The sequence below is a fragment of the Strix uralensis genome, chromosome 4 (genome assembly GCF_047716275.1).
Source record: "Strix uralensis isolate ZFMK-TIS-50842 chromosome 4, bStrUra1, whole genome shotgun sequence".
Classification (NCBI taxonomy): domain Eukaryota; kingdom Metazoa; phylum Chordata; class Aves; order Strigiformes; family Strigidae; genus Strix; species Strix uralensis.
Genome location: NC_133975.1, coordinates 46,072,322 through 46,095,033, shown reverse-complemented (window position 1 = coordinate 46,095,033; position 22,712 = coordinate 46,072,322). Strand labels below are relative to the sequence as shown.

Sequence of the window (22,712 nt, the reverse complement as noted above, 5' to 3'; positions counted from 1 at the left end):
CTTCTCTACTATTTTTCAATGGGCTCCAAAGGCAAAATATGCTCTTGCCACTGAAGTCTAAATGCTAATAAATGCAATTAAATTGGTGTTTCATCCATCATCTGCAGGAAAGCAAGATGACACATGAACGTCAGCCAGAGACCAGGGAAACCATTGCCATAGATTCCAGTCCTTCAAATCTGTGGATTGTAGTAAGAGTATATTTTTTTAGTCTCTCTTCCTGAAGAAATATATTGAATTGGTTGTAAAAAAAGTCTTGTTTTCAAAACCCCAAAATTCATTATCCACTCAGTTCACCTCTGTTTTGATATGCAAAGGTCAATTTAACTTAAATCAATGTAAAAGAACAAAAAAATTAGTAATTTTTTGCTATTAACTTTTTGAATAAAACATTTTATCAGTCCCTGCCACCTTTTGGATAGGTCAGATTTTGAGGAAGCTATGTGTACTGAGCTAGCTGACGCAGAATACAGAAGGCAGAAAATGCAGATGTTTAAAGAACGCAAAATTATTAAAATTAAAATTATCAAGTTAATGTAATTTTTAAAATGCAATTTTTCTATACATTTTAAAATTTTTCATTAATATACATAATATATAGGTATACTAATATCATAGCATCATAGAATGGTTGGGTTGGAAGGGACCTTTAAACATCACCTAGTCCAACCCCCCCCTGCAGTGAGCAGGGACATCTTGAAATACATCAGGTTGCTCTAAACCTTGTCCAGCCTGACCTTGAATATTTCCAGGGATGGGGCAGCTACAACCTCTCTGGGCAACCTATTCCAGTGTTTCACCAATCTCATCATAAAAAATTTCTATATAAATAAATATAAAGATATCTAGTCTGCACCTACTCTCTTAGTTTAAAACCAGTACCCTTTGTCCTATTGCTACAGGCCCTATTTAAAAATCTGACCCCATCATTCTTATAAGACACCTTTAAGTATTGAAAGGCTGCAGTAAGGTCTCCCCAGAGCCCAATGTACGATATATAATCTATACATTAAAGATTTTAATTCATTTTTTGGCAAAGAAAAGCGAAACATATGAAGAAAAACTCTATTTAAATATTTTAATAACAATTTCTAATTAACAAAAATCCATGTTTTATTTAGCCTAAGAGCATCTGTTTCCTATGAATGTGCTGATACTATAAGTAACCCTGTAGATGTTAGGCACATTTGTATGACTAAAATTTGAATCAGAACAGCCAGTGTGGTGTCAAAACCTCTTTATCAGTTTCACATACAAGTGTCCTTTCTTCTGAGAATCAGAGCAGGATTGTTAACAAGTTATTAATTAGCTCAGAGCTCTTTGCCCAGGAAATAATTTTATTTCAGAAAAAGAAGAAACCTACTTTTAAAGTAAATTTCAAGATTTTAAAGTAAATTTCAAGATTTTATATGATCTGTAATGTACTTAACCCACACAAACCCAACTAAAAAACAAGCCCTTTGTCTGCTGACAAGACTGGTGACCGTCCCCAACTGTAATTGATTGACTTTTTTTGCCACTGAAAGTGAAATAAAATTAATCTTTCTGGTCAAATGATATCATCCTGAAAGACTAAAGAATATATAATGAAATATAGTCTATTGTATGTGTCTGATGAAGAAAAAAAAAAAAAAGAAAGAAAAATACTGTAATATGGCAGGAATACTAGGCAGAAACCAAATAGCAAAAAATATTATTATGTTGCCTTTTTCATATGCCTTGTTAACACAAGCATTTTAAGACTTTAAATATACTTTTCATGTTCAGAAAATATATTTTTAGAATTTAATGAGTTTATGGCTATTATTTTTTAATTGCATTTTCACATGTTTTAACAGTTCCACAGACTAAAATCTGTCCTCATGTAAATGCCCTATTTAACCTCACAGTACAGTGATATCATTGATACTACTGGATACATAAAGGGAAAAAAAGAGAGGGAAAGAGAGACCAGACTACAGTGGTGATGATATTTGAGTGGCGGCAATTAAACATAAAATTTTTTCTCCATCCCTGTAAGACTACTGACCATTTGGAGTATATTGTGACTCTCAGGCTCTCCTGAGGGAATTGTAAAGCTCCAAAAGACTAATATTCATTTTAGCATTGCCTTGTGCCTTGGTCTTCCACAAACTATATGAGTGCATTAATCCCTGTTCCACTGCATTGATTTCTCTCTTTTACCCAGTGAATTATCTTGACTAAGCAGAGTATCTCCAGCATCCCAGAGACTGAGAAACTGATAGTACTACCTACAGATTAGAGAAGAATAGAGAAGTTCAAATTAATAGTCTCCAATCTTGACTAAGGGTGGTGTTGGGTCTTCCACAATTCCAGTAATTTCTCTTCTAAAAGCTTACTAACAGTCCTCCACCTTCTGTAGCCAAACCTAACCCCCTGACCTTTCCTGTCAAAACTAATAGACACAATCCTGTGATAAGACTCTATTTTAAGGAATTTTCATTTTCAAGTGAAAACTACCTCAATCCAGAAACTTCCCAAAGAACTCGTTTCCTCAACTATTGATTAATATTTATGAAGCATTTGCACGTTGATTCTCTCCCTCCCAATTGCCTATTGATAAGAATAGTCACTAAACATAAACTGCTGCTAAATATCAAAAGTAGATAAGCTTTTTTCTAGGTACTGTTTACTCTCTTTTTTTTTCCAAAATATGAAGGAAAACCTTAAATTGCTGTGTCCAAATTAGATATTAACTTAAAAATGTTAAATAAATACCTGTACAACTTTCTGAGACTGTACATCAACAATAAGAACTCTGTCAAGTGTGGGCTGAGTTACATAAATGAACTTGTCTTTTACATTAACAGCAGTTGCCCATACACACCGCTGAACAGGATCTCCATCTGCTTTGGGACAAACTTCATCCTATAATTCAATAGAAACAGGGAAAGTGTAAGAATCGGAACAGCCAACAATGCAATAAAAAGACAAATTATACCTTTTTCTTCTTTTCTAACTGTAAAATAAAATCTCAGAAAATTTAGGGAAGGAAAAAAGACAGGTAACATTAGGACACAGACTAACATTAGCCAAACTGCATGTTGTAAGCACCACACAACTCACAAGCACTTTAGTGAAAACCATACAGCAGCTTTTTTGGATGTTTTCTAGATATTCAGGCAGTTAGCACTGTTGTCCTGAGAAAGAAACCCATTTGATACTTTTAGACATAAAATGAGCAAGAGCTAGGAGACCTCAAAACCAGAAAAACAAATTAGACACAACAACATCTAGCTACTGTATAGTAGCTAGCAGCTCCCCCATCTGCACCATCACAGTATCTTGCAAAGGAAGGCAGTTACAGACATGGCTTACACTTGCATCTGAGAACACAACAGCAAGGCAGGCAAATACTAAATTAGGAAGATGATCGTGTATAAATGGAGAGGAAGAGGAGGAGGTGCGGTGCAAACTGTCACATGATATAGAGGCAAAGCAGCAGCAGTGTGGTGGTTTGACCTTGGCTAAATGCCAGGTACCCACCAAGTCGCTCTATCACTTCCCCCCCCTTTCCCCTTTTTTTCTCAATAGGGCAAAGAAGGGAAAGAAAATAAGATAGGAAAACAAAACAACCCTTGTGGGTAAAACAACAGCAGTTTTAATATAAGCAAAGCGAAGCAAAGGTCCGCGCGCGGAAGCAAAAAAAAACAAAACAGATTTATTCTCTACTTCCCATTAACAGGCGATGTCGGGCCTTCTCAGGAAGCAGGGCTCCAATACGCGTAGTGGTTGCCTCGGAGGACCAAGGGTGACCCCACCCCCTTCCTCCTTTCTCCCAGCTTTATACTGAGCAGACGTCATATGGTATGGAATATCCCTTTGGTCAGTTCGGGTCAGCTGTCCTGGTTGTGTCCCCTCCCAAGATCTTGCCCACCCCGTCCCACTGTGGGGGGGAAATGTCAGAAAGAGCCTTGGTGCTGTGTAAGCACTACTCAGCAGTAGCCACAACACCAGTGTGCTATCAACACCCTGCCAGCTCCCAGCATAAAACACAGCACCATGAGGGCTGCTACAGGGGAAAACCAATTCTGGCTCAGCCAGACCCGATACAAGCAGTTAGAGGGATCTGCTTTTTTATCACACATAGTACTGATATGCTGCTTCAAAGGTCAGGAAGTTTGGCTACTTCCGCCATAAGACATTCTCATGGCCTATCTCACTAATGTTAAACCAAATATGGATCAAATGGCTTCTAACTATCATTCCCTCCCCCTCTGCCCTTCCATCCCGGCAAAAGGATGAATTTGAAAAAAAGCAAAATTCCCGTTGACTTCAGTGAATTCATAGTTCATAATACATATACTTATAACTATGCAACCTCACTCAAAATAGCTATCTGTAGTTTACATGCTCACTATTCATGTTTGTATATAAAAATATTCCCACTCATTGTAAATATATTTATATTCCTATTTATCTATTTGTAACTATTTACCCCCAGTGAAAGCCTGCTTTTATCAAAATTAAGTTACTTGGTGAAATAAGTTATCAAATTTGGAAACTCCCTTTATGAAATAGTCTGAGTTTTTCTGATAATGGACATCAAATTTACATAAAAACAAGGACCTGAAAAACATTCTGCTTGTAGAGGTACAGCATGTGTCTAGCTTTTTTGTTTGCCTGACCTATTCTTTTCTTCCCTCTTAATTTTGCTTCCTTTTATCACAAGGGGCAATCTCACCAAATCATAAGTATTAATTCTTTTTAGCACGTATCTGCTGCTTATCCTTAATTTAGAATGTTCTGTTTCATACATCATAACTGGTCGCTGTGAAAATAATTGTGATATGTCAGCAGATGATGACTTCAATGTAGAATGAGCAGCAAGAGTTGAGATCTTAAACAAGAATTCTGTTTCTAAGCATCAGACTCTTTTTAAAAGGAAGGGGAAAAATAATGTGACAGAACAACATATCCGGCACTAAGCAATGTTTTTCAAGAAGATGATGATGCATTTCAATACTAACTTTTCTATATCAACATTCTTTGCCTGCTGTGCCTGTACACTTGAAAAAATACACTCAATCTCTATATATTGAAATAAAAAAAAATCAATTTCCAGCTCTAACAGAGGGAGTTTCTTTACAGGAGATCGAAAGCCACTGTTTGTTCCTATGTGGTTCTCAATCCTCAATGAAGGGAAGGTCTTTCAGAAACCACATCGATAAGGAAAGGTTACTAAACTCAGGTAGCATGGGATGGCAAATAATCAGGAAATTCAGCAGAACTTAGAAATAAATAAAAAGAGTAAGATTTATTTTGCACTGCTAAAAAGCCATGCACTTTGAAAGGAGTCGTTTAAAATCTGTTTTTTAAAGAATGATAGGCATGGTGACAAATGGGACTTTAATTCTTAAATGTGGCTAAAAGATTTTCATCTTATAAAGTGTCAACATAACAAGTATGTCTCTAATATGATGTGCAATCATCAGATCAATGATCTATTGTCATTTGCCTTCTGTGCAATTGTCACTCCAATTGGAAGATTGTCTCACTGATCTCAAATTATTCTTTAAATTTATTCCAAATACGCCTTGTCTTAGTTCCACATTTTATCTGAACAGATAACTACTTTTAGACTGTTCTACACAGTCCTATTTCTTTCTTAGAGAACACCTTCTTCAAATAATGCATCTGTAAATGTTTATAACAACTCTATACTGTGTCATTCTTCTGTCATGTCTCTCAGGGACTCATGTTACTTTACACCAGCACCAACTCCTGCTGAAGGAATCTAGGTTTCTCTCACATGGCATCATATAGATTAGTGTTAATGATTACACTAACCATACCTCCTATTGTGGGAAATATAACAGAATAAGAAATACTGTAAATTATAACTATATCCAGAGTTAAGCCACCTCCTTAAACATTTTCTGGAATCTGAGTCTAAAATACTGACTGAAGTGCATGCCTAAATATTATTTCAATGTAGAAGCAATATAAATACAGGGTTTTTAAATACATGCATATAGATGTATATGCAAACATATATGTTAAATTAGAACGGAAGGGCATGATTCATGTTATCTATATAATTCATAAAATTGCTCCTCTTGTTCCACTTCAAATACAGTAAGTAGAAAGCATGACACTTTCTCAGATCTAAAGTAAAAATTATTAAATAAAAAATAAATCTATGTATACAAATACAGTTAACTGGTTCTATAATATTGTTTATCTTGTCATAAATTTCTATAATCCAGTGCCAACTCTCACTTTGCCCCAAAACCTGAAAAATTAAAATAAAAGCAAAACAAGCGTTTCTCCAAAGAACAGTGAAAATTATGCACCAAAAATCCCATATCCAAAATAGAATCTTTTTCCCCAGCATTGATCAGTTTATGAGTTGTTTCTCTAGTTATGCAAACACACGTTTATCTAGATGCCTCAGAAATAGCTTCAATCAATGGAACTGAAGTCTTGTTTTTGAAAAGTTAACATTTATCTGATTATACAGTTTACATTCTTTTACATTACAGGCAGTAATTCTGAAGCTCTGTATTAATTTCCCCAGTGGTTGGGTAATTGGTTAAAATAATTTATCCTTAAAATATAAGCATAAAATCACCATTTTCTTCTTCTAATTAAAATGTGAGCAATTTACTTTTTCCTCATTTATTCTCTCTGAAAAAAAGGTAACATCTGATAAAACATTAATTTATTTCATTGTTTTTTTCCCCCAGACTTTTTAATCAAGAAGTCACTTGCCCTTTAACAAGTCAGCAGATGGAGGAAAATAAATCCTTAGAGAAAGTTTTTCAAGGTAGTCTGCAGCAAAAAATCCTCAAAAGAAAACATGTACTTGTAGATTTATATGTGCAAATTCTATGTTTATAAATCTACACTTAATGCAAGGGTTCTCAGTGTTTTAACAAGATTTGAGTCAAGATCTTAAGTAGTATAATGAAATGTCTATCTATGCTGTGACTGTCTAAGAGTGAGGTAACATCAACAGTTACAACAGTGCATGTATTAAGACATGAATTTATATATCACCTATTCCATATTAAGTTACTGTTTACTTGATATTCTGTAGTGAGAATCAGACTCTGGAACTTTTCCACATTTTTTTCAACAAACAAAAGTTAACAATCTTGCATTTACTACACTTGCTGGGCTGTAAGAGTGTAAACCAAAGCAATTTCTGTGGACTAACAAGTGTGTTTCAAGTTCATTTCCTGCCAAAACTTTGCTCTGCCATGTAGCCACATTAATTATTTTGAAATTAAATATTTTGTTTCACCTCCAGCACATATTCAAGTGTGAGATGGCCAAGTTCACTGAAATATGGCCATTATGCACTAGTTCTTGTAATGAAGAGGAACATCAGGATTATGTTGAAAGCAAAAGGTTTCTTCCGTTGATGTTAACAAAGGTAAATGTTTCAACTGCTTATTTTCCCATCTCCAGCCTCCTGAAATATTCTAATTGGGATTCATTGGGAAGGGAAAATAAAAACACCTTTACGTAAGAATTAGAATTTGATGTGTTTGGATATTATTAACTTGAAGATAAATACAGTTTGCATGTTAGTGAGGAAAATGTCCCAAACACTTCAGAACAATGAGACATTTAACAGCTGAAAGACTCTACTTGTACCATGGTTAAGAATCTATTTGCCAACAGGTTAAATAAACAGCTGTCACAGCTGGTATAACTAAACAATAACCTTCATCAGAAAACAGAAATAAGTTTATTCCTGTCCCTATGCATCCAAAATTGTCACTAGCAGCCTAATAAAAGCCTACTTTCTTTTGATATGAATTTAGAAGATTCAAGTAATATAGGAGATTCTGGGAAGGAGAAGAGGAAGCTCTTAATATGAACCATGATGATCCAGTAAAGCACTAAATCTTTTGCTTTACTTTAAACACAATGACAGTCTGATTCCCATGTTAGACACACACCAAAGTGCTTTGCTGTATTGACACTCAGTTGCATGAGGCAATTAAATATTTAGATAAGGGTTCTCAAGTATATAGTTATTGAGAAATTGTATTTACCTTTAGCAAAATTAGCATACCAAAATACGTACATGTGTAACTACTGCAACATTCATTCACAATACAATGCAATGCCATGTAAAACATCTGAGTTCATTCTTTTACAGGAGCTCAGCTAAAGATAATTTATTTTGTTGACAGGCAAACAGGAAACCTGGGAAGGAACACTGCAGTATCACATGTAATATCCAGACATTTTCCATAACACTTCTAGTACCTAAACTGCGCTGTGGAATTTAGAAATTCTCCTACACTTTAGCAAGTATTTGGCAATGAAACAGGTCTACTGGGGTTTTACTTATTACTTGAGCATCTAATTCAGAAAAGTGTAAAGAAATGGGACAGGTTTAAGCAAGTATGTATTTCCTTTAGGTGTATGTTAAGAGATAAGTGATGGAGATTTTATTAGCAATAGCTGCTGTAGATGTGAAAGACTACGAAAGCCACCTCAAAACATGCACTATACCAACATCTCTGATGAGTAAAGTTATATGACAGAGTCAAAGAGAATTACTAATGAGCAATTTATGATATGAACTCTTACCACTAAATAATCTCGTGCTGAACTTGACAAAATCTGATGCTGGGACAGAACTGTGTTATTTTATTATTCTATTTAGAGAAAACAGATTTTTCCAAAGAGGCTTGAGGAAGATATGTTATTCTTCAAAGGAGGAAACAGTTGTCTAAAGCTTCACAGTCAATGAGTTTTTTCAAGAATATACTACTGTTGTCATAGTATTAACAGTATATGCAGGGAATGCTTTTAAACTTGTGTTTCATCCTTCTAGGAGTAATCTTAAAGGGTTTTTTTCAAAATTTCAAAATTTTTTACTGAAAACTATTTCTCTTTTTTTTTTCTGTTTTTGGAATTCAGAGTAAACAATGATGTCACTATGAGTAGAAAAACATAAGGATATATTTTCCAAATATTTCTGTTTTCTCTTGCAGGAATAAAGATTTATTAACCACCATATGTGAGGGAATAAGTAGAAATATTTTTTAATTTAATGGGCATGAATGTAGGTACAAAGCTTAATGTCTGGCTATGTATTTACCACACCTACACACAAACCAAAGATATCCAAAGAAGGACAAGTCTATACCTACTTTAAAATGACAGTTATGAAGTAGCCTACTTTCCTGGTCTCTCTTTTTGTTTGGGGTTTGGTTTTGGGGTTGTTTTTTTTTTTTTTTTGAGGAGGATATAATTATTATGCTACTTAAGGTTTGAAAGCTACAAAAAGGAAACAAGTTTGATCCTGATTAATACCACATTTCAATAAAAATACACTTAAAATCTGGGCTGCACTTCAGACCAATAAATTTTTAACAGACTTCTTAAATAATCAGCTTTTGAATTAAACAGCCATAAAAAAAGCTTTTTGGCTTATTTTTGGCTGTGTCAACCTAATTTCACTTAAGCAGCACAAATCAAGGTATGATTAGCTGTTCAAAGCATAATTATTCACACTAAAATAAATCCTGCTGCTGCGTACAGCAGCCTTTGACATCAATAATGATAACTGAACAGGCAAATTCCATTGAGACAGTTCTGCCGTTATTTCAGTGTGATTTAGGTATTAGGGAAAAAAACCAAAGTGAACAGCTCATGGGTTATTACGTATTTCAAGGTCACTCATTCAAATCCAAGTAATGAGAAAAAGTTATTATTTCTGAAAGGTGATAGATCATATGGAACAAGTCTTAATGTAGTGACTAGTACCTAGCATTCCTGTGAGAATATGCATCATGTCAGCTAGCAATTTGATTAGCAGTAAAGGAAAAACATGAAAAGAATAAATGCAGGTGGAAAATACACTACTGGTTTTATGTATGCTACACATGGAAACTATTCCATAAATGTACAGAATTTGGTGAAATAGTTATAAATCTGTTAACAACAGAGTTACTGAAACTACTTAGATGAATTCTAAGTTGGAGTCAAAGCATCAATCATCTCTACTAACTTCAGTGGCGCTGTAAGAGTGTTTATCAGGATAGGGATTTGCCTCATGATAGCTGACAGTTTAATATAGACAAACATCCAGTGGAGAGAAAGAAACCATTAAAAATAATAACTTTAGATATTATATTTAATAGAGAGAGAATAAATCCCTGATTCACAGAGATGCACTTAAGTAGGGGCAAGGGGAGAAAAAACAACAACAGACAACAAACTAGAAATATAGAGAGCTGTTAAAGCAAAGAACTGGGAAAAGACAAAGACAGCCAAAGAAAATAAAGGGTTTGAAAAGTACACAGGGAATATTCAATCTAAAAGGGAGATTGAAAGTTTGAATTTGATAAAAGAAAATACAGGAAAATTTGAGTCCACCATTATAAGCTATTTATTAATTGAGAAGACATGTCTGAATTCATTACGCAGAAAACACTAAACTAGCAATAATAAATTATTATCTAAACAAAACTGTAATTGAGAAAACAATACAAATAAATTTAAAAGAATAACTTGCCTGAAAACCGAGGAGTTTTTCACTAGGCTTAATATGTCTCTGAAATTCACATTCCACTGGTTGTATTACTTTGATGCCATCTTCATAAAAAACATAAAACATGTTCCCAATTCCCAGACCTTAGGAACGAAAACACATTGAAATGTATAAAATTAAATAATGACAAAAACCTCTTGAACTAAAAACTTCATCACATTTTTGGTATGAGACCAATTTGTTAATGTGTACAGTGCTAATACAGCTAATCCTATGAGAACCTTTGTTGTAAAACTAAAACAAAACTGTTACATTATTCAGAATTTCACAGTTTTCTCCATTGACAAAACAGTGTCTTTATGAATACAGATCTAGAAACATAGTTTGACAGCTGCAGTAATGAAAGTGATCTTGTAAAATCATCTACATTGAAACCAAATTAATATAAAACCTCCATGTATTAAAATTTTTCTTTTTTTTTTTTTTTTTTGAGGGATTGAAGCGTTAAAGTAATTTCTGTATAACATTGAAAGAGAAGTTCTGAATCTTTGTTATAAACCCTTATTTGGCATTTCTTTCAGTCAGAAAAAGGAAATATTCCCTATGGTATTTTATTGGAAAGCCAGAGTTGGGCAGACATTCATTCCAAGTTTGAAGGGCCACAAACGTTTATAGAACTATTCAATCCTTCTACCACAGTGCTGCTGAATGAGATGCATGATGTCATGTTTTGTGGAGAGGTGGGAAACAGATCTGTAGCATGAAGTCTCATAAAAAAGGATATTCTCCATAGTTTACCACATGCCAAGTAAGACAACAGTTGTTGATTTGATATGTGGAGGCTATGATGGATGATCACCTCATATTTGTAAAATTCTAAGAGGAAAATCACAGTACTCATCAAATTACCATTATAACCAACTCTGACAGCTAAACTGCGGGCTACAATGATAAAAATGTACATTTAACCTGGGGCCTAAGCTTCCACTTTACATAATATTTCGTATAGGAACACAGGGGAATAAAACCCAGGAAAAAGAAATTTGAGTCTGAAATTCTGCTTAGCCTAAATTCTGAAGGAAAACCTATGTTAATAGAGAGATAACACATCTTAATATCAAATAAAATAATAAGAACATTAACTCAGGAGGGGAAGTGTGTGTTTGCATATAGATGTATGTGTGTACACACATACATAAAAGTTCCCAGTCCCCATTAGAAATCACATAGGTAATACAGTAATTTAAAAGGTGGTAACATGCATCAGGTTGTCAGGCCGTGCCCAGAACAAGCTAGTTCAATTTTCTTTGAGAAATCTTGTGGAATCATTTCCAACTTCTGGCCAAATTTTCCTAAAAAGAAAGAAGGGACAGTCTCCAAGCAGGGTTTTCCTCAGTTTATATCAAATCTATCTATTAATAGGTTACCAAAAAGTGGGAAAGGAATTTGTCTATGCTGCATTTGGTGTAACACAGAAGCAGGTTCAGGTTCAAGGAAAACTTACCAATCATGTCTATTCTGAGCATAGGGTACACTAAGGGCAATATGCTCACTCTGGCCAATGGGTACTTTTATATGCCTTTGCAGGTAAATTATATAGCCTATGTAAGATAATATGCCAAGGTCTTTCTTTAAAAAGAGCCTGATATTTCATCCTGTAAGAACAGCTGGAATTTGTAGATAAGCCTGACTGAGGTTAGGCCACCCCTACCAGTGAACACAGAGTAGAGATCTATAGCTGAGCAACTGGCTTACTGCATCTTGGTGATAAATAAATATGTGGAGCTGACTGGGGACAAAACAAAGTCTTCCCTTCTCTCTGGTCTTGTTGGCTAAAGTATATTATAGTTATTAGCAGGATAAATAATACCAGAACGTGAGGAAGTAAGTCAGCTGAGCCCCAAGTGTTACAGACATTTGATAAACAGACTCCTAAAACTTCCTCCTCAGTTGCCAATATTCCAAGGCAGGCTTTCCAATGTACACATAATATTCACGCATAGTAATCCAGCCCAAACTGTGAAGGCTTTGTTTCCCATGTTAGATAGTAATGTTCACCAAACTGTTCTTCAAAATCTGTGAAGGAGACACAGTAAGAAATGTCCTTCTTTCATTTCAATACTGTGTTAGGGAAGTCAGTTCATATAAGAAACCTTTACCTGTGGATCCAATGAAATAAACCCCCTTCCAAGTTATTAGGACCCCAAAACCCTTTCTTTGAGCATGTGTCTACAAATATCTGTATAAATACCTAATCTATATAAATATCTAATCACATAGGCAAGTTACTTCCTCACAACTACAGGAGCTATTCCTCTAAAGACATCTGACCTAATTTTGCAACCCTCCCCCCACCAAATCAAAACCAACCCAGCATATTTATAATACAGTGTCAGAAGCAAAAACAGTAAAAGCAAATATATTTGATTCATTTAGATGGAATCTATATTTAAAATTGCTAATACTGATTTGAAAAAAATGGTGGTGGTTTTTTTTTTTTTGTTTTTGCATATAGCTTAATATATGCATATATTTGTGCATGTGTATATATTGCATTATTTTTGTAATACAAATTAATGTACTTTCAAAATACTTTCAGATTTTCTGACACATACTCTTTTTACACTTACACAAGCAAGCAGTTGTGATAAGGCTTTTGTGTACCTCATATTCAAATATGCATTGCAGACACTAAAGCCTATCTATCTATGGTTTCATGATTTTAATTGTCCTACTAATCACCCATCCCTCCCTTCCTGTTAATTAACACTGTTAATACTTAGATAACAGAAAATGACTGAGCATGCATGGCCCAGAGAAGTTAGTGGTGATACTTATTGGCATCTTCAGGGTGTTTCTCTCTTGTAAATGAATTCTGACGTTGCAAGCAGTAACAGCATTTGTTGAAAACACAAGAATTGGCCAATGAGAGATGCAGGAGAGATCGAGAAAACCTGATCTAGAAGATGATATTGTCACTTCACATTCTTAATCTATACTATAAATTGTTTTCTGTTTAGTTTCACAATAGTCACAGAGAAATTTGAATGTCTTTGCCATAAGCACTCTGGTAAGCTACTATTTTTAATTGGTCTTTATTGTCACAGAATTTAAGTTTTGCTAAGTGCTTTCTAACCACTGAAGGCAACACAGGACTTGACTTGAAAAGACAATCTTCTAAAAAATCAAGGGGGTGCCAATTACGTTTTCAGTTTAATTCAACACAAAACACAAGTGATAGCTTCCCAATAAGCAGTGAGAATACCATACATTTGAAAACTTTGGTGTCAGAATCTTGTACATCAGTTTGTTAACATTGGAATTGTATGAAACTCTGAACACATCAATTGTACTCTGCAAGGCCAATAGAGCTGGAGGATCACAGCTGAGCTCCTCTATAATCAGGGAACTGATTGTTTATACCAGCTGAGTAACTGGTAAAACAGGAATATAAAAAATAAAACTAGTTCATATTTGTAAACACAGTGGGAAATGACAAAGTCTACCATGTAATTAGGCAAATGAAATAACAAATTTTTGAATCTTTAATTTAAATTGCAACTGTAAATTAGGAACAGACTACTTAGAGCAACAAAATGAGAGCTCATGACAACACTTCGATTATGATATTTTTCTGCAACATGTTTTATGAGATTATCTCATATATATGAAAATTAACACTTATCTTTGTCAGTTAAATATGCTTTCCATGTTTTCTATGTTATTAACACCTGATACTGTCTGTATTTATATTTATCCTTCAGTTGGTTACAAACCACAAACCTCCATTTCCCTTCCCAACATTTATTTACAAACTCTTCCTGAGTATAAGAAGAAAATTCTTTGTCTCATTAAGCAACAACAGGTACCTCAATTTTAATTAAACTTAAAATAAGAATAATTCATACAAAAAGATCAATGCCAACGGCATACAGACTGATTGGTTGGAAGCTTTATCATGTCAGCAAACAAACAAAAGTTAAAGGTCTACATTTTAAATCTGAGCTTCTTCTTGTACCCCTTTGAGTAATCATCTGAAATTTTTGAATGGTTTATTTCCTTCTCTCTCCCCGAAAGGAAAAGCAGACCACGAAGGCATGAGAATTTAAAGGATTATTTTCCACTATATTTTTTATTTAAATCAAATCTCTCAAATGTTGCAAGGGGGAAGGTAATTATTGTAAGCCTAGAGTATGAACAAAAAAAACCCCAAGCACACAAAAGGAACAATAGATGAGCATTTCATTGTAATAGAGAAAATATGAAAAAAGCCATCTGTATTAGTACCTTGCTCTCGCCACAATATGTTTGCAACTGCAGCATGTAAGAGAGAGAAAGAACAGAAAACACAAATGAACAAGAACAAAAACATGAAATGATACATCAATTCAGAAATAATTATGATGCTTTAACCTCTAACTCACTAAAATTCTTCTACAGGTAAATCAATGGAAACAGTGAATTAACAATAAGTTTAAATAAAGTTCTTGATGTTAAGTGACAAAATTGTGATTAGCCATCATAGTTGTTGGTGTTAGGGTAAATCCCATCACCCCCCATTACACTGCTCCCCTCAGGTTAACTCCATTAGCCTTTAGCAATAGTGTTTCATAACATGCTTCATTACAAAAAGCATGTGGAGTTTGCATACACATAAATTATGCATATTAATTACAGGCAATGTAATTTTCATTATTTTCTTTAAGCACTGGACTTTAAAGAGATTTATTTCATGACATAGTTATGGGAGAAACATGAAAACCAAAACACATGCAAGATATTCTTCTGTATTGTTGTAACACAGCTGTGCTACCAAAATTGTCATGCTGTATAATGTTTGCCATCATCTTTGGAAGACCAAGATGGGAGCTATAAGATGGCATGGTAACCAGCTAAATCTTTAAGTTGCTTTTTCCATGAAAACATAGTTGTATTTGGCCATCTTATTTACAATTGGACTTTAGACCTTTGAGATCAATGAAAACCAATTGTCCTAATATTGCTCTTTCTGCCTGGGGTGCATAAAAAGAAAGCAAATATAATCTTGCAAATTTTAAATATTTAGAGCTCAGCATGCCATGCAATAAATTGTTTAAAACACCATCACTGAAAACCAAAGTGTTCTGTAAAGTAATGATTTTAGGAAATAGAAAAAAAAAATAAAGGAAAGGAATACAACACAGAGAACATGTATATGTCACACATAGACATAATGAAATTAGGATGTTCATTGAAGCACAGTGTTGTAAAAGCTAAAAACGTTAATGTTCTTTAAAAAGAAGTCTGGAAAAATAATGGAAGATACATTATTAAAAATTATGTTTGTACACAGAAGTCCCTCAGCTGCTGACTGCTCAAGGATAAGAGTAGAAACAGGAACACCTATCACTCCAGAAAAGTTCCAGATGCTAAGATTTTTTCAAGCATCTTTTACTGGGCACTGCTGAAGACAAGACCAAGATGGGCTTTTTACTTCATGCAGTACAGCATTTCTCTCATTCTTGAGCTCTGAAAGAATATACAGAGCCCCACATATGTAGAAGGGTCCTTGGAAATAGTGTCAATCTACTTGCTGACAAGCTCATGATTCAAAGGCTTAACATAAGAGAGCTACTGGGCTCTTTTCTCTCCCTTTCCTCTACTGTTTTTTGTCTCCTGAGGTTTTTTTCACAAATTCTCTCAACAGCTCTACCTCATTATATGACCTTAGACACAGTATTTAAACTGTGTCATTCAGTTATCCCTTGATAAAATGAAGGTGACGATTACTTTTACCTTCAGTGCTTTGAAGTGAGAGATCCCCACATAAGTAGAAAGTAGCAGTAATACTGTTGAAGTGAACTGATACCAAATACTGGAATAAAAAAGTTCCCCTTTCCCAACATGGAACATCAGTGCAGCTTTCAAACATGCTCAGTCTGTATTTTATTACCTTTAAATCAGCTTAATTTTCTGGACTATTATGTGTACATTATTTTCAAATATCATCCTTGCCTTTCCTTTAATATTTGAACCATTAGGATCCAATAAACTGCTAAAAGCCAAGATTAATGGAGTGTGCCATCTTGTCCCTTACTCAGGCTGAGTAGTAAACCAGGAGTCAGAATTTCTGTTGAGTTGCTGCTAAGGTCAAAATGAAGTGAACATGTTTTAAATGTAATTCTCAATCATCTGCCTTTATACTTGCTCTTCTGATTTCAGGTTATTATGTTCAGAAGACACTAGCTTTGAAGGAAGTCTTGACTATGTTGGCTGAGTATGTGTCCTCCAGACATCCAGCTGCTCTGAATGAAACTTCTCGGTGACTAAATTGCTAGCACCAGTACGACTCTTAGATTTATATCCAGTGCTGACAGCACAAAATGGATTTGGTTTACTGTCTATTTCATTGGCAGACATGAACAGACTATTTAACATGTCTCTTCTAAATAACATTTGACTGCTTATGTTTAAACTATTTGATTATTCTCCTAAACTAGACCTCTGACTATAAGTTGCAATCATGAGATGGAACTTTTAGTTTGATGTTTTACAGACAGCTATTATTTTTTAAGTAAAGTCCTAATCAGTAGATCATCAGTACTGGAACTACAGAAAGAATGATCTAAAAGTTTTAAGAGATCTTGGAATTATTTCAGTTCAGATAAGAAGAAAAAGGTGTTGATTTGTATAAAAATAACATTTAAGAGAAAACTAAATACTTATGGCTACAGAAAATACTTTTTTTCACTGCAGGATGACAGCAACTGAAGTTTCCCCAAAGATATTCCATGACCAAAAGGAGAAGAAATTGGGACAATATAGTACTGTGCTTCCCATCAACTAAATTTGGCACCTGCTTTGCAAGCACTATGCAGGCAAATCTTTCTGTATAAAAGCTGGCAACTTCAAAGAGGGAATGCTAAGGTGCTTGTATTTGTTTCCCTCTCTTGAATTGCTAAATCAGTCATTTGTACTTTGACAGACAGGAGCAGGAAAGAAACAGCCCTGGGGTATGCTGCGGTTGACTGTCCTCTGGGTGGAACTGGTGGCCCTGGCAGTTCAGCAAGTTTTCAATGGACCCCACCGTCTGTGCATCTAGCCTGAATGTCATCAGTTTGTCTTTGAGCGTGGGAGACACTGTCCAAAGCATTTCTAAAGATCATATAAACAACATCCACTCTTTCCCTCATTCATTCTGCCAGTCACCTGATTGCAGAAGGCTGTCAGGTTGCCCAGGCATTATTTCCTCTTTCTAAATCCATGCTGACTGCTCCTAAACATCTTGTCCTTCATGTTTTTGGCAATGGTTTCCAGGATTATTTTCTCCATCTCCTTCCCAGGGAACAAGGTGAGGCTGATGGGCCTATCATGTCTTGGATTCTCCTTCTTGTCCTTCTTGAAGAGTGACACTGGCTTTCTTCCAGCCTGCAGAAACCTCCCTTGATCACCATGATCCTTCAAAGATTATCAAGGGTGGCCTTGCAATGCCATGGGCCAGCTTGCCCAGCATTTGCAGGTGCATCTTATCCAGGCCCTTTGATCTGTGAATGTCCAGTTTGTTTAAATGGTCTCTAATCTGCTTCTATCCACCATGGGTAAGGCTTCCTTGCCAGAGGAAGACTTCCTTCCCAGACTTTCTCACTGGTCTCACATTCCTGGGGCCAGTTTTGCCAGTAAAGACTGATGTGAAGAAGACCTTCAGTACAACTTGGCCCCTTCCATGTCCTTTGTCACCAGATCCCCTGCCTCACTCAGCATCAGGTCCATATTTTCCCTAGCTGCCTTTCTGTTGCTGACGTCTCTATAGAAACCCATCTTTTGACCTTCATGTCCCTCACCAGATTCAGCTCTAAATGTGTTTCAGAACTTCTACCTTTATCTCTGCATGCCCAGACAGTGACTCTATATTCATATGACACTTCTGTGTTTCCCTGTGTCATCTCGTATAGTCTTTTTTTCTGTAATAAAGCAAATTAATTTCCCCAGGGCAACCTGGAGGATTTTGTTTAAAATTATTTTTCTCTTCACATTGTGAGGAAAGAACCATGTAATATATGTCACTTGAAGTCCCGTAAATTTAGCCATAAAGTTCTACTTTTGATCAGTCTTTGTTCTAGGGGTGACATATATAAGAAAATAAGAAGTAATTACAATTATTCAACTGTGTGGAACTACACAGCATTAAATGAAATGATTTAAGATACCAAGTACAGAACATGTTAATTTTTGTTAATGCAAAACAATACCTATGGTTTTGAGCTTTGCTCAAAAATAAAAAAGGGGGGAGGGGGGGTAAAAGGAGTTCTTTAAAAGCCCCACACATTAATTTTAAAGTTAACAAGTCAGACTGAAGAAAAATGAGACATTATTTAAGAAAGCAATATAAAATCATGAACAACACCATCACCTCACCTAATACAGATCACGAAACCTCACTTATTTTTTTAATCAGTCCTATATCTTCTATTCAAGAAATATGTCCAGTCTTGAGATAAAGACTGCAATGCTGGAACAAGTATAACATCTGTAGATGGAAAACTTGTTAAGGAACATATTGCTTACCTTCCTTTTTGGTTAATAAAAAATTAACATCTTCAGCCACACACTATACTCAACTCTCACACATTTATAAACTTCAAGATGCAAAAATACATAATTATTGATAGATCTCAGTAAAATTTTCTGCTTTTAAGACAGAACACCATCATCTTCTCTTCTGCCCCATTTCCCTGATTTATAAAAAGAAGGGTATTCAAACAACACACAGTTATTAAATAGTATCAGGAGATGTACTGGAAGCCGTGCAGAAAGCATTGTATCCAAGGAGTTAGTGACCTTAAGCAGGCTACGTCTGCTATTGGGCTTTGTACTTAAGGCTTGAGAAGCCTGTATGTTAGCATGGGTAGCTGCCACAAGGGTATATGCTGGAATGCCCATAACAGCCTGCACTGCACACTGGTGGGTGTTATGACAGAGATAACAATGCAACCTGTCAGAAGATATATGGTTTTGTTTATTACACAAGATAAAAGCCACCACAGTATGGGATGGAGAGGGAACCTTTCCATGGACAGGATCTGTGCAGCATGCCATGGGAAAATCCATGCAGAGTCATCTGATGTTGCATGAATGCGGGGTGCCCAGCATCTGAAGGGATGTAAGATTTACTTGCTACCTATATTCCTTTTTTTATTCTATCTTATTAAAGCAGCTATTTTATTACACCATTTATGTTGTGCCTTTTATATTGACATCCAAAAAGAACCCTGCACCGTGCCTCTCTCTCCCCCCACCCACCCAGTGCAAAACAGGGGAGAATCCATGTTTTCTTGAAAGAGGATGTCTTTTTTTTTTTTAAGCATGCTTACAGCTCCATAAAAAATCACTCTTCATGGTCCTTTCATAGCTATTCTATGCTTTTGTGCTCAGACCCAGCCTTTGATTATGAGTAGCTAACATAACATCTGAAAGCCTACTCTTCATCTTTATTATTCATTTTCTATGTTGGCTGAATGGCAATAGATTGCACATTTTTCAGTAAACTCTGTGCTTAGTACTTCATGAAATTCTGCAGCAGACTGTAACAGCAGTAGAGATTCTTATCCCCTTTGGATGGAAACAACTGCAAAAATCCATGTATTTCTGTTACTAAATGACTAAGAGGGTACTACAATGTCACTTTCCAAATAAATTCTGTATCCTACTCCTTATCGCATTGGTAATAAATGTCATTATGTTCGGCTTTCTATTCAACAGTCAATGTCAAAGCTTTCAAATATGTCAGCTACAGTGTTCTTCCTCCCTACTTTTCTTTTTTCTAAACATTTAAGGCATAACAGTTGGAAATAATGTGTGTATATATATATATTTTTTTTTTTCTTAGGATTGACATTCAGTGAGGTTGGAGATTAAATGCAGCTCTTCTGCTTCCTTTTGGCAATCAGATGCTCACATTATCAGTAATCAGCACACAATACTACATTCCAGAGAAAAACAAGATCAGGGCAATAAGATTCAGAAAAGAAACTTGTTCTTGAAGTACAATACTTCATTTTCTTCCAGAAAGAGTTTTCTCCCTTCTATCACATGCTTCAGTGGTCATTATCCAAGAAAATGCTGAATGAGCTTTTAAAATCTATTAACTTTAAAAGTATATATATATTAAAAACTGTCATTCTTTTGTACCTACTTTATCTGTGTGTGGTTAAATAACCTGAAATTTTCCTTTCTTTTCTCCTGGCATTACATATCATGAAAGCTGAATAAAATGTTTTCATAAAATGTTATTTTGTTGCACTGGTACTCAAACAAAATGTATATTAATTAAAACCTTTACATCTGAAAAAATTCCTAGTTTGCTGCACTAAGAGAACAATGCAGTTTAAAATGGCTTTAAGAGGGGAAAACAGCAGAAAGACAACTTTTCTGCATTATATACTATTCCAATAACAGGAGGAAAAAATCCACTGGTATCTTCTGAATGCAAATAATGACTATTCATGAATAGAGAACCACTTGTTAATTCCAGGCTTTGTCTCATCAAATCATAAGCTCGGTATTTAAAATTCCATAAATATTTTACCTGAATTTCTCTCAGAATGTAACAGTTGATAAATAAAAACCAACAGTTTCATATCAGCTCATTGTGCGAGACTTTGCACCATCAGATAAGAAACCACTATCCAAGCCTTCAAACCCATAATGGCAAGAGGTCACAAGTAGATACGGTAGAAAATAGGACAATGAGGAAGATGCAATAAGGTCATACGGCAAAAGTGTGGAATTCAACAATTTTTCTGAATTGTCCCACCATAATCTGCTGTACTTTTAATCTCATAAAGAAGTACTTTTAAGATGTTTGAAAGGATGCTGTCTGCTTACTTCACTGATAGCCACCAGCATTATCAACTGTTCTGGTTAATCATATACACATGATAAAGAAAATGCATCTGTTATCTTACTCTTTTTTCTCATATCTCTGATGTATAAACACATGCCTTTATGTTACAGGGTAAATCTATACCATCAATACTATCTGGTTACTGAATTACATAAGTTTTTAATTATTATTTTCATTTTAAAAATAATAGTGCTAAAAGTGAATATGAGGTTAGGGTGATTTACTTTTTGCTCAACTTCCATAATCAAGCAGAATGAAAACATTTATGCATATATCTGCATTTAATTTTATTCTTATTTTATAAGAAATTCAGATTTGTTGGGTTTATACACAAATATAAATATATATAAACCTTAATTTATTTGTGATACAAACACTTTTTTTTTTTTTTTCAAAATTATCTATTGCTTGCTTCAACTATTTTATCAACAAATTCTATCAAAATTCCACTCTGTTCTTATGTGACATACACTTTCATTTCAGGTTAGGTTAATACAATAACCAAATATCTATTTTTACGACTATTAAACTGTTATTTATCAGTTAAAAGTCACAGTTGACACTTTACTTTTGGTCAAATATGACCATGTTAGCTTATTGGTCTTTAATTTATTTTCTATAAATCTTAATAATGAATCATGATGAAGTGCTTTCCCAATAGCACATGAACTCAATCCAGTCTACACTAGTAGGAAGAAAAAATGGTTCATGAGCTGAATTTCTACCCTATACTTGGAAATTTGAAATAATGTCTTTGCCTACGATGCTGTCAACAAGTATAAACTTGTTTAGCTCTGCCATAAAATAAAATGCCAGCATAAATTATCTCTGAGGAAATTAGGTAAATAGGTACCATTCAGTATAAGATGTGACAGGAAGATTCTATTAAAGTTGCATAAAGCCCTTCAGAGAGAATTTAGGCCATAAATCACAGTCAAAAGGCTTTTAGTCTCATTCCAAGATCTAGGCAGTGGAGGTGCCTGGTTGCTTATGATGGCCATAAACCTGTCAAGTCAGTAGCATTCAGATCCCATAATCTCTTGTTAGGTGATAGGACTATGACATTACGTAAAAAAGGCACCGTTAGAAATAGATCTACTTAATGACACAGAACAGATATATTATTTTTTAAATTTAGCCCCCAGACACAATACATGAGACAGGTAATTTTTATCCTGCTTTGTGTGGCTAGGTGAAAGACTCTGCAGGAGAAGTTGCTTCGCAATATATGATGATGTCATAGTGGGTGAACTGAGTAATACAAGAGTCTGTGATGGATGACCAAGAGTAAAAGCTACTAAATATTAAAATATCATCAAGTACTGACAAACTGATCTTGAAAATCTC

At 34.9% G+C, this 22,712-nt stretch overlaps 1 protein-coding gene across 2 annotated transcripts in view; it reads right to left on the bottom strand.

The window, feature by feature from the left end:
* Positions 1 to 22,712, bottom strand: part of FSTL5 (follistatin like 5) — a 333,775-nt gene that overhangs the window by 37,610 nt on the left and 273,453 nt on the right. Inside the window, exons 11-13 of one of the 2 annotated variants that reach the window (XM_074866563.1) lie at positions 14,771 to 14,797; positions 10,508 to 10,626; positions 2,740 to 2,889 (exon numbers count right to left, since the gene is read on the bottom strand). In XM_074866563.1, the coding sequence (XP_074722664.1) occupies positions 2,740 to 2,889; positions 10,508 to 10,626; positions 14,771 to 14,797 (296 nt within the window). The remainder of the gene's footprint in view (positions 1 to 2,739; positions 2,890 to 10,507; positions 10,627 to 14,770; positions 14,798 to 22,712) is intronic. The other variant, XM_074866564.1, reaches the window with a different exon arrangement.